The sequence below is a fragment of the Botrytis sinoallii genome (genome assembly GCF_014898435.1).
Source record: "Botrytis sinoallii strain Bc 23 chromosome Unknown BSIN_011, whole genome shotgun sequence".
NCBI classification, from domain to species: Eukaryota; Fungi; Ascomycota; class Leotiomycetes; order Helotiales; family Sclerotiniaceae; genus Botrytis; species Botrytis sinoallii.
The window spans coordinates 796,007-808,873 of NW_024066038.1; the positions used below are offsets into that span (position 1 = coordinate 796,007).

General features: G+C 42.4%; 3 protein-coding genes across 3 annotated transcripts; 1 reads left to right on the top strand and 2 right to left on the bottom strand.

Moving 5' to 3' along the window:
- Positions 1 to 2,554: 2,554 nt before the first annotated feature.
- On the top strand, positions 2,555 to 3,625 carry EAF02_006893 (uncharacterized protein; the record flags this gene model as incomplete). Its single annotated transcript, XM_038902941.1, has 2 exons — positions 2,555 to 2,783; positions 2,836 to 3,625. The coding sequence occupies 2 exons, from the start codon at positions 2,555 to 2,557 to the stop codon at positions 3,390 to 3,392; spliced, it is 786 nt and encodes a 261-aa protein (XP_038757262.1). The 3' UTR covers positions 3,393 to 3,625.
- A 2,208-nt stretch (positions 3,626 to 5,833) lies between these two features.
- Positions 5,834 to 8,470, bottom strand: EAF02_006894 (uncharacterized protein; the record flags this gene model as incomplete). The annotated part of the gene is made up of 1 exon (XM_038902942.1): positions 5,834 to 8,470. The coding sequence occupies one exon, from the start codon at positions 8,468 to 8,470 to the stop codon at positions 5,834 to 5,836; it is 2,637 nt and encodes an 878-aa protein (XP_038757263.1).
- A 2,423-nt stretch (positions 8,471 to 10,893) lies between these two features.
- Positions 10,894 to 11,183, bottom strand: EAF02_006895 (uncharacterized protein; the record flags this gene model as incomplete). The annotated part of the gene is made up of 2 exons (XM_038902943.1): positions 10,894 to 11,037; positions 11,070 to 11,183. The coding sequence occupies 2 exons, from the start codon at positions 11,181 to 11,183 to the stop codon at positions 10,894 to 10,896; spliced, it is 258 nt and encodes an 85-aa protein (XP_038757264.1).
- Positions 11,184 to 12,867: the final 1,684 nt, after the last annotated feature.

The window sequence follows — 12,867 nt, forward strand, 5'->3', positions numbered from 1 at the left end:
GGGACACTTGACTTTGTATTCAGATTTTATGAAAGATCTCTCAGCGTGTGAATTGATTGGTTAATGGATGGGTCATTTTCAGTTGGAGTTTGTAGGACAAGGATCACTCTGAGTGGAGTTCACAGAGCGGATGAGATGTAAAATACCCAAGCGAAATTTTTCGGGTTTGCGTTTGTTTTGTCTAGGTATCTTATGTTTCATTGTTGGTTATAATGCATACAGATGTCTATGAAGCCTCTCACTTATATTCCATTGATTAAAAATATAAATTGTTCCTATTTACAATTCTCTTCATACATATTACCACCAATGTTGAAAAAGCTTTACAAATGAGGATTGCCTCATAGTTGGCTCCTTTAGCGAGAACTAATGATTTCTCAAGGGGTCGATGACGCAAATTAGTATTAGTCGCAATATGCTCTGAAGCCTAAATTTCTTTCTCCATAGTCCTCACTGCTTTCGTTTCTCCATTATTGCCTACCTACTCACACGTCACCAAGAAATCGCTCAATATGAACAGCCTTGACCCATGCAACTGATTTATAGCCTCTTATTCAAACGACAACCTCCACAACTATACTCTGACGAAATATCTAACGCAATTTGTCGATTCTGTATACTTACGCGCCGTATACAAGCCTATCCGGGGATGCGAAGACTCAACACCTGTACGCAATGCATTCTACGAACCTCCAGCTCTCTCTTGAGAGTCTGCAGAGCTAAGATTAAGTCGCAAATAGTATTGAAAGAATTAAAAGAAGAGAGGTTTAGAGATATAGCGAAAGATTATATTACGATTTTATGACAGTAATATTTACAAAAAGTTGAATACCAGCTTTAGATGTGGATACGAAGGTTATTATTATTATTATTATTATTATTAGTAATTTTCAACCGGGCCGTATAGGCGAGCCTCCCAGGGGGCATTACGGTTGGGCTAACTGCGGGATAATCTCTAATTTACATGATCCCCCTCTCCTAAAAATGAGGTCTCAATACCCTCAGTAGCCTCCCAAGCGATAGCTAGCGCGCTTGCGCTTTTGTCTCCGATCCTCTGAGCGCCTCCGTGCGCGCTTTCCGATCTTTTATATAATGTTTTGATTGAGAGCTGCTTTATCCTGTAAGGGTAGCTTTTGTATGTATTCTAGTGCAGCGCAGAGTATTGCATATATCGATTTTGTTCTTTATAGCCTTGCTATATCGATCGCCTCCTATTCTGTATTTGTGTTCACCCGGATCGGTCAATCCATTTCCATTTCCTCTTCCTATTCTTCTGGTAGCGTTCTAGGGCGATACGAAGGTTATGGAAGCTCTGGTTAAATTTAATATCTATTATCGATTATTATTTCAAATACAGAAATATGATATGTAGTAGGTTTCTTTTTTTAAAAGAATCTTTTTGATATAGAGCTTGCCGTCGCTCTATTCGTATTATAATCCTTTTTATATCCTTTGGCTTTCAGTTATTCGAATATTACAACAATACAATATAGAGAATGCTATTGCTTTCAAATTAATACCATACTCTGGGCATCGATATAATACAATGTTTTTCTTTTAATTTTCGAATTTTCGAATTTTCCGAATTGATTTGTGTGTGGGCAATAGAGCTTAGGATTCAGCCCTGTCCTACTATTTTCAACAGTTTCGATTATATACATTTAATAAAAGCTAAAGGATATCAAGCTTATGAAGATATACAAGGAACTAGTTTAAAAGAAATAAAGATAGAGAAGAATGGTGCCTTTTTCTACTACCTTATTAGTAAGAGGACTTTTTGCTATATTGGAGGCAACTCGGGAGGGGATAACTCTTGTCTTTTATAGAAAAGGAGGGATAGCAAATTGGATTTAGGATTTTAAAAAGAGAAATTGGATATTGGGATGCTTTAATTGGATTAGGGGTAGGGGAAGAGTGAGAAAGGAAATGTTTCAAAGGATGAAGACTATTTAATCTCTATTTGTATTTCGAATAGAGATCGGGTATAGCACCCCAGTATTCGTTTTTATTCCCCCAAATTGAATATATCTACTATAGATATCCACTAGTAATTGTTAGGTTCTTAAAGCCTAGCCATCCTAAATAGTCTTGGACTGAGAAAAGGACGTTAATTAAATCAATCAATCAATCAATCAATCAATCAACAAGCCTATCCGGTGATGGTGCATGCGTATCTTGAGAGAACTGCGGCCCTAGTACCACACAAGATCGATTGAGGACTCAATTGTGTATATCCAATGTGGATAGACATATTGTCGTTAGTTTAGTACGTCCTACAAATGTTTCAAGGCAGTAACGCGACTTAGCTCTTAGTCCTGGATGTAAAATAACAACAATCACAATATGCAGGTGGACATCTAATGCCTTAGGCACCCAGCCACTACACACAAGGTATCGGCTTCGCTACCGAGGTAACCTCCGGTTCTTTCGACCATTTAATCGTCCTTTATGATTGACTGATGGAGTAATATTAATTTTACACCCTCATATTTAATATACTATTGGGTACTTAGACATCACTCATCTCATTACTACATACTACAGTAACATTATTATGTCACAGAAAGTTAGAATTAAGGATCCCAATCTACAAGTCCAAAGTTGGACGCGATGCAAGCTTCCAGTCGAAATGCCCTTACCGGCAAGAGTGTCGAAGAATTATATTGAAGACCTTCCAGAAATCTGGCATGAATCATTGACTGGTCTCATGTACGCTCCAGGTTTTCTGAGGTCCAGATGTGCTCGAAACGTTAAGAATGCGGAAGAAGTGCTTTTTGCTATCGGTTAGTTGTAAATTTCTCGACCTTCTAGGAGCTTAATCTGATATCAGTGCAGAATGGGAGGATGACGCCTCGTTCAAAGCGTTTATGAAATCCCCAGCCTATCCGCTATATTTACGAGGATTTGGAATTCGTGACTCACAGACTCCCGACGCTATGGTTTCCCTCTTTCCCTCCTTCGATGTGTGTACGTTTAGCCCTGGGGGGCGGGTAACGGTATTTATTCATAGCTTTAAGTATCCAGCTACTGAACAAAATCGTCACGATGTAAGGGATGCGCAAGGACTTCTTATTAGCAGAAGGTTTGGCACGTTAGGGGTTCCATGTCAGCATGTGTGGATTCGACAGCCGCAGATGGGAGATGATAGACAATTGGTGGAAAAAGGAGTGGTGGTACAGGCTTGGCCTAATACAGAGCCACCAGTTATTTTCGAAGCTGTGGATCAAGATGAAAATGCGAGAGATAACTTGAGAAAGCATGTTAGGAGGATCAATCCTATAAATATGGAGGAGATGACATGGCATGTAGCAAAAGTTGAAAACGAGGACGAGGACGAGGATCAGAATGAGGATGAGGATGGGAAGGATAAGAATGTGAATATGATGGATTAAGCACTCGATAAAGTTTATAAGGTAAGACCAGAAAGACCTTGATGATGCATTCATGTTTGAACTTTACAGATTAAGTTCGAGGTGTCAACATGGCAGTGCTTTCTATGATTTGTTCGCTCATTAATCAATTGAGTCCTGCGTTATGATAGATCCGAAACTGCTAATATATTATATTCTGGTATTAGCAAACCGACTAATGGCCGGTGCATTGATTACAAGAAAACAAAGGTCTACTTGCAAATCACTTATCCGGCTCATGATGCTTAGATTTTCTATACGGATACTTTTGATCGTGATAAAGATGGATCAGATAAATGTAATAAAATATGCCCATTGACGATTCAGACATCAAAGAAACTCTCATCGCAATATCGACCAGCATTCTTCCACCGATTGTGACATTAACCGGAACCAGTGCCGGGACGGTGTACGATCGTACAATTCACCCACCACCATGGCCATACACTAATCCAACACCGACCACAAGATCAAGTGGTGGTCCTCCACCCTTGCTCTCTTTCACCTCATCTGCAGCAAGCTCAACATGCACGAAGGATTGTGGTTCTCCCTGCAGAGGACTATTCTGCAACATGCCTTGCCTTTTCGACTGCGTGAAACTTCTAGATCCTGACTGGTGGGACATGAAAGACCCCCATAACCCCCGGGGGCCTGAAAGAACACTATACAAGCCTGAAGATACCGAATGCACCACCACTAGTGCAAGCAGCTGTTGGACCGAATGTTTAGCTTCTAGCACAACGAGCACTTGTATATCTTCTTGCTCTATCAGCTATGGTTGCTCTGTGACTGCAACCTCAACTCTGGGAACGTATTCACTTGCCCGATTCGGATATTGGACTGTGGATTCCTTTGACCGGGCTTCGGATTTAGATGCTGCATACGCTAGCTCTGTTTATGCAGATGTAATCTCAGAGTTGGCGGATTGGTTTCCTGAAACCGTAACCGTTACACCTGTATCAACCACGACAATACCATATGTAACCGCGCGAGAGTGAGTAATTTGCCATACGTAGTCACGTAGTCTTGGGGTAGCCTGCACACTTTATGCTAGACCCTCTCGATCTCTACGAATGAAGTGCTGAAAAGGTGCTTTGGAAAAATGTAGACGATCAAAATGGGATCAGCTTGCCTGTTTATCATGTACCGACTGAGTATTCAGGGCAGATATCATCTTTGGAATGAAGTTTACAATATCCTCCCCTCTACAAGGCAAAAAAACACACAGGAAAAACATAATCAGGATAGCTCATTTATATAATCAATTGAGCCCTTATTTAACTAGCTCTTTACAATAACTATATTGTATATTGTAGACAGAATGAAAAAAAAAGAAAACATAGAAAACAGAAGGATTAATTTTAATGTCTTATATTCAACTCAACTGTCGACTCTTACATCTCGAACTAAGTACTTCCCAAATGTATTCTCTATCACCTCCTAGTACACAAGAATTACATCCCCACGTTCACACTCATCATACAGAGACCGATATCATATCCGCCACCATCATCAGTACCAATACCAAATACTAATAAGTATTTCCCACCTCCCGCGCGAATGCCGCCATCCATCCAAATGTATGCAGCCAGCCGGAATCCACAATCCCCATACCAATACAGCCAAAGTCCTCCAGTCCAGAAAAAGACAAAAAACGCAAGCACACAGCCAAAAATAAACACCACAGAATACAAATCTCCACAAGAAATCAAAAACAGAAACAAACAAATCTCTCAATCCCATACATACAACCCAAAACCCTGTCCATCTATAAACCTTTTCCCTCAAAAGTTGAAATCCACCAGCACCCGCAGTGCATACGCATATTCAAACAAGAAAACACGAAAAAATAACAAGGAAAAAAGTGTGAAGGCAGAGAGGTAGATAGCAAGCTATGTGACCAAACCACCGAGAACGAACAAATCCATCATATCATAACACATAGCCGCTCATGAACAAGAAATAGAAAGATGCAATCCGGCTTGCAATCTTTTATCCAAGTTCTCCGGGGAAAGAGCCGCAAAAGAAACACCATCATAACGCGTGGGATTGGATACAAATAATCCAATCCACTAAACTACCAATAATGCAAGCAGAGGAAATGCAAACGCAAACGATTGTACGAATAGTGATACAGAAATCCACCCTCTTACTTTTCCGTCTCTGAAATTGAAGTAAACAGTCGAAACTCTTGTTTCTTTTTGCTTTTGTTTTTGATGAAGAGAACATAGGAAATCGAGTCGTGACATCATAGATCGTCATAGTGGGGAGCTCTCAGAAAGAGCTGAATATTTTTGGAAAGGAAAAAAATGAGTGTCCAAGTGTTGGTGGTGGTAATAGGTAAGTAATTTGGTACAAAAATGTACAATTACACAATAGTGTGTATGGTATATCAATCGACATTATACTTTAAAGAGCACAATTTATTTTGGTAAGGTTGTTGGAGGAGCGGGGAATAGATTATAACTTCCTCTGCGCTTACCAGCCGTAGTGGCATTGGTCAATGTGCTGGATCTTGATCTTGATCGTTCATGAATGGTCTTTTCAGTAACGATCGGTGCAGAAATCTTTCTTCCATGATTGGACATGAAGGACTCGACTGAGGCGGGAGCGTATAATTCTCGAGAAAGAGCAGATCTTAGACGTGGTCTTGGAGGCGAATCGGTAAAGCTCTCAGCCACAGGACTTAAAATGCTAGATGCTGCATCGGGAACAGCTGTGGAAATTGGAGGGGGAGGTTGAGCGAAAAACTGAGCGTTTTTGGACGACCTACGCGCTTGATTGGCATGACTTTGCATTCCAGTAATTTCAGAAGGCTGCTCATTGTCGTCAAGTTTTAAACCGGAAACCTTGGTAATAAGCTCTGGGTCAGATGTTGTGGTGGCAAGTGCTCCTAGTGTTCTACTGTCACGCTTGGGACGAAGAGATGGAACAAGATCGGGCAAGGAAGAAGCGGATCCGATACTTCTGTGAGCTTTGCTCATGCTTCCTGCTTGGAAAATAAGTAGAGCTGAGTCTTGACTGGATCGATTGTAGCGGCTACTAACAGTGCTGCTTCTGAGGCTATTATGTGAATAAGTCGAAGAACGATAAGAATTGGTACTAGAAAGAGCTTCATCTATTGGCGAAGCGGGTTGTTCATAAGTATCCATGGGAAATATTGAAGCTGATGGGACCTCGTCGTTGTGATATGTGTCGAACAAAGCATCTTGTTCGCTTTGTAAAGGATATCCATCGGAAGGAATGAGGAGACTTGGAGAAAGATTGAAGCCGTCTGACTCTTTGAACGAAGATGCATGAGAATCAGGTCGTATTTGATTGGGGCGGAAGTAACTGGTTGGTGTAGGGAGGAATGATGAAGCGCTCGATAGATTGGATAACGGAGAGAGTGCGGGAAGATCATATGGGGCAGGGACGAGTAGTGATGGACGAAAGCGACCTGGCGAAACTTCTTGCTCGGCCTGTTCTATTTGAGTGGGTGAAGCAGGTTCTGCTGTGATGACAGGTTTGTTCTCTTCAAATGTTGCATCGAATTCGTAATCCCAATCTTCACCACCTTCATCCTCGTAACAAAAATCGATCGCGTCTTCCCAGGAATCAGTAGCCAAGTTAAGCTTAACCGAGCTGTATCTTTTTGAAAATCGTGAGGTATCAATCGACCCAAGTCTTCCTAGCACTGGTGGCATATCAGGCATATCAGGAGCTTGCTCAAGTGCCCTCATCCTCAAACCGGGAACAGATTTTGAAAGTCGTAATTCACCACCGTCGGTGCTTGACTCCCTTGATCGCGTCCTAGTATGTTCGTCCTCTTCGAGAACATCTGCAAGATCGACACCAAAACTTCCACTTAATGGCGCAGATAAAGGCCATGCTTCCTCGCCAGGTGTAGTGACTGCATGAGATAAATGCTTGACGGATACCTCGGATTCTCTTCTTTCCCATTTAGGGGGTGAAGGATGTGTTTGTGGAGTAAAATCGAACGCAGACTCTTGAAGGCTGACATTGGCACCAGCCAAAGCTTGACCGAACTCTAGGGCAGTTGAGTCTCCAACATGACTGAAGAAAGTTGACGCCGCTCTTGACGATGTTCGAGCAGGTAGGTTGACCGGGCAGCGAGGAGATTCGGGAGACCTCATTGGACGTGCAGGTACCGATCGTAGATTATCATGTGACATTGAGTAATTGATAGGTCTCCATGGCTGATTCTGTGGTGGTGATACGGACGCTCGAAATACGGGCCGTCTTTGCGGGGTCACAGGACACGATGGACTCTTTGGGCTTGTGGGACTTCTAGGCGCGTCAACATCCGGCGCATAATCTATTGCTACCGAGGAGAAATTCTCAAACATTAAATCCCTCGCTCTAATACCCTTAAGATTTCCATTGGTTGGAGCTTGAGATGCTCGGAGAGCTGAAAATTCCGACACCAATCTAGTAGGAGGAATTTCCCTGAGGTTTGGTAATTCATTCTGTTGAGTGTGTGTGATGTGCTGAAAGTTATATGGTCCAGAGATGGTATTCTTTCGAGCACGATAACTAGTAGGAGGCGGACTGTGACTAGATGCGTCGCTACGATCTCTATCGGAGGAACCACTTGCAAGAGATAATGAGGAGCCTCCCATTGAAGTATGATTACGTCTAAATTTCTTGCTGCTTCGGGAGAATATTGTTTTTCCGAATAGATTCAAACTATCGGGTCTATCTTTCGTCGCCATGCTACTGCCGTTTGATCTACCGGAGGACTTTCGTTGTAATTCGATTCTGCTGGAGGAATCAAGACTGGATTGACGGGAGCGGAAAGAGGAAGCTGATGTGATAGAAGGGGTAGTCGATTTGGCAGCAAACGCTGAGCCCCTCCTCATTTGCTCAGTGTATGCGCGAATACCTTGAGGTGAAGGTGGTCCATCAATGGCTGGGTCGAAGAATTCGACAGACGGGTACGTAAGGTGCTTAGAGGTTGGCGGGGTGTTGTCTTTTCTAGACATCTTCCTCTTAGATGATGGACGGTGGTTGTTAGGATATGGCGCTGAGCCCATACCTGCAGATCCTAGACCGAACATATTGGATTGAGAGTTGATTGATAGCTGTCAATGAACCTAATCGACGTTCTGTGGGGAGGATATATATCGAACAATGCGTTGACTACAAGGGAATCCCAACCCGATAAATTAAAAGAAATTGTGCTTATGGCTTCTGCTTCAGAAGACGCAATCATCGATATGGGGCTGATGAGCAGGCTATATCGAGGCACGTTGCAGCCACGATGACGCCTTTTTTGTTTCGGTGTTTGTCGATAAAAAAAAAAGTTGAGGACTTTCAAAAGTCAACAATGAGGGCGGCAGCGTCCAACATAAAAGTGATGGATTGAGGATATCGGAAGACGCTCGGCTGGGGAGATATGGATCAGCGTGTGCCACAAATAAAATAGGCCTGTCAAAACAAGGGTTCTCCCCTTCAGGGTGTTTGTCAAGAAATATGGAGCAGGAAGCGTTTCTTCTTTAGCGATATAATCCAACGTCAGGGGTACTATCCTCGGAACGTTGAATAGCGTTGTGAAGTCTGTGGAGACAATATAATACCACGAGGAAACTAGTGTACAATCCCCCATAGGACGTGGATACCATCACAATGCTCGCCTTGAGTCGCAGCGTTTGGTTCAACACTTAGCATGTGAGTTATGATGTATATCATATGTTGAGAGCACTGCGTCCCCAGCTTTTTTGTTCGCAGTTGCGATTGGATGAATGACAGTATAGAGGTAGCGTGAAGTATATTGAATCGAGAGTGTTTCTTTCGTATCGATCCCCTTGGTGATGCATAATACCAAGGAAGCCGATTTGTCTGTTTTCATGCAACAACGGACGTGTAAATTACCTTGAATAGTAATAGCGACCCGTAGTTGCAGGTAATAACGTGTGAATTGGCCAATGATAGAAAAGCTTTTGGAAAAGAATTAAATTGAAAATGGCCCAAAGGAGGAATTACCAGAATTAAGAGGAGCAAGCAAAGGATCCAAAAAAGATTGCTGGGAGCCTGGGAGTCTGGGAGCGAAGCTTTAAAGGACTGGACTGGGTCAGTAAGTAGGTAGAATGCTTTTGCTTACAATTGTCAGCATTGATTGAATATGGAGCTGTGCACTGTAGTGTTTTATTGTACAGTAGTTATGAGTAGCAACTGGCTGCAGCAATGTCGAACGATGCTGATAAAGATGCGACATTTGTGTTTGCTTGCATCAATATCTATCTTTACCATTTTTTGATTTATTGATTTGAATCCCTTATTTCAATTGATTCTCGACCAATCTAAGGATCCCATCCCAAGAGCTGGGTTAGGACCCCATCCTACGTCTCTCGCAGGGTATCGCTTCTGAACAGTGCCATCGCTGAAATCAGACGAGATGAACGAGGCATGAAGCATGAGGCATGACATGAGATGTGAGGTATGAGGCACGAGGGAATTGATTACACTCTGCTAGCTGGCAGCTGCAAAGAGTTAAGGATTTGTGGGTGGGATGAGATAGGATAGGATGATTGCTAGGGTTGGAAGTCAAGGTTGACAATATTCAAGGTTGTAAGGGTCGACGGGGCAGGAAGGCAGAAAGGCAAAATTGAAATTGTGAAATTGTGAAATGTGGAATGTGGAATGTGGACAGGTGAGATTGAATTATTTTAGCCTGGTTAGTCAGGTGTTAATTTAACCAGATGAGGTTAGCGGCTTTTATTAGTCACTTATTTTAGTAAAGCAAGGCAAGTACGAAGCACTCGAGTACCTTACCTATATGCTAATAAAGAATCCTTGATATAATAAACATACCAACCTAGGTACTAAATTAACAGGTGGTGGAGATAAATTGACAGAGAAAAAGAGTTCTGTCTGGTGAATCAATCAAATAGAAAGGGTACACAAGTTAAAATCAATTTTCAATCAATTAGATCTTTTAATTGGTCAATCGTGAATATCATTCAGGAAATTCAGTCAATAAATACCCAATCTTTGGAATATCTCAATAGTCAAGACCCAATCAAGACTCCATCCAGACTCCATCAAGACTTCATCAAGACTCCATCAAGACTCTCAATCTCACCAACATGTATGCCTTCTTGGGTTTCACGACGGTCTGGTCGATGATTCAGTCGCTCTCGCTCTCGCTTTACTGGCCACCCCCCCCTGCTCTTTCCTTTAATAACTTTGGTTCCAGGCTCCATGTCTTCCCAATAATCAATTCCCACCCTGCACATTGCAAATGATCCTAATCCTGTCCTCTTTTCACAACAGGAAGCTCCTAGCGGCACATCAACAATCAAACTTTACTTGCATACCATATACATGAATGGGAGGAGATCATCTCATTTCATTAAGGATATCACCGAAGGATGTCCAGATGGGAAAGTCTATTGCGAATTCTATAAGAAATCTCTTGGAATATCAAAATTTACATGTCTGCATCGACGATGTAAAGAGAGTATCGTATTGTGCAATCAATTCAACGCATTTTGTTGGTTTTATTGTCATTATCATCATCATCATCATCATCATCATCATCATCATCATCATCATCATCATCATCATAATCATCGGCATCATCTCCCTGGATAACCAGAAACGAGAAGCCAGAACCATCCATAGACTAGAATGGATATCATACGGCACGGAAGACACTTCCGTAGCTTGACGCGTAAGATAAAACGCTTGCTTCCGTCTCCTAACTTGCAAAATGTCTTGCACAAAATTCCACGATTCGTGCAACTTCGCAAGTGCCCGTTCAGCAATCATCCTCCCGTTGGGCGGCCAAGATATAGCGGCTGAAGTCGTGGGTCAACGGCAGATAGGTGTGGGCACCAACTGGAGACAATATTATTGATCCCTTTGAAACCAATACCTGTATCATCGTATCCAAGGTCTTTCGTACGCTTCAACTTTCCTCGAGAAGTAGTTCGTGGAGCGCAAATTCTTTACGAGTACCTGCATACAGAATAAAGCTTACCTTTTCAGCTAACCCTTCCAGCTCACCATCAAGGCTTCAATATTTCCACGTTCAGCTCTTTGCATAAGGTACAACGAACGCAGTGATCATCCATACAGATACTACTGTACCCAGTTGTATGTGGGAATTAAAAGGTTACATGCTATTCATTCTTCCGAGATCCAACCGATTTCCTGGAAGCCTCTTTATGAGTGGTCCACAAGAAGCGATTCCGAAAAATGTATATGCTTTCTCCAGCGGTGTGCCTTCGTACATTTCATTACTCAAAAGATGTAGCATCATTCACAATAATTGTCTCTGCATGACAGGCATAATAGACACCATGAAATTCATATAATTCCCAGTCATTCCCAGGAGAGCGGCTCATCCAATTTTAAGCGCGAGCCTTTCAGATCAATGATAGCTCAATCATAATATAAATGCTTGGAAATGTGGAGATTGGGAGATTCTTTGGCAATTGATTTGTTGCGAGGTGGTTGCAAAATGATGTTGCGAAAGGGTTCCTGCAGAAGAGATATTTTTCCTACAGAAGAGATATGTTTCCTACCGCCTTCGAGAATGATTCTTGGGATTTTGGTACACCACGAGCTCCAGGGAAGTGTTTCATCATTCCAATATTGTTTATTTGTTTATAGGTCTGATTGCATATCTTGTGTACCAAAGACTCTGTCCGCACAACCTAACCCCTTGGAATTGATCTCCCTTGAAAAGCCTCCGAATGGATCAGACTGTTCATGGAGGGCCATGGAGACCATGAGAATATAGCGTGCTCCGTGGAGTCGTCAACCGGACCACTGTCTTTGGCTATTCTGCACGCTCCTGGTCAATTTATCCTGTTCATCCGAGGCCAGAAAGAGTCTCGACAAAGTAAGAAATCGATAGCAACGCTGAAATCCTGCCGAAATGCCTTAGACCCTACTCGTCTAAAGTAAAGTTATTACACTTTGGTGCAATAACGTTCCCCGAGAGATTGTCACCAAAGCTTGGTAAGAAATTGATTGCCGCACAAATTGAAAAGATCGACTGGTTTGTTTGAATGGAACTTGTGAATTTAAAGTTCTTATTAGTTTATCTTGTCAACGGTAGTTTGCTAGCCAGGCCCGTAGGCTCGAGGCCGTTCGACCTTTCATAGTTTCATAGCTTCATAGCTTCATCAGCGATCAAACTTTCGCTCGGTCTCCGGGTATTATCTTTATTGTCCTTAGGCCCTCACAGTTCCAAGTTCCAACGCTCTTGTTCTGTTATATCATTGGCAGCAGCGGGAAAAGGTCTACGGGTCTTCTGCAAGTTAAACCTTGGACCCTGCGGATGGTGTTAATACTAACCATGTCGCTTCCATGGGTAAGGAGGTGGGGTACTCCGAACCAGCTAAATTGCAAAAAGTAAAAACGGACAAGGAAACAAATCCTTCCCATTGCTCACCGCGGTACAAGGATCCGATGTATCCTGAAGATCGCAAGGAAAAAGTTTAGG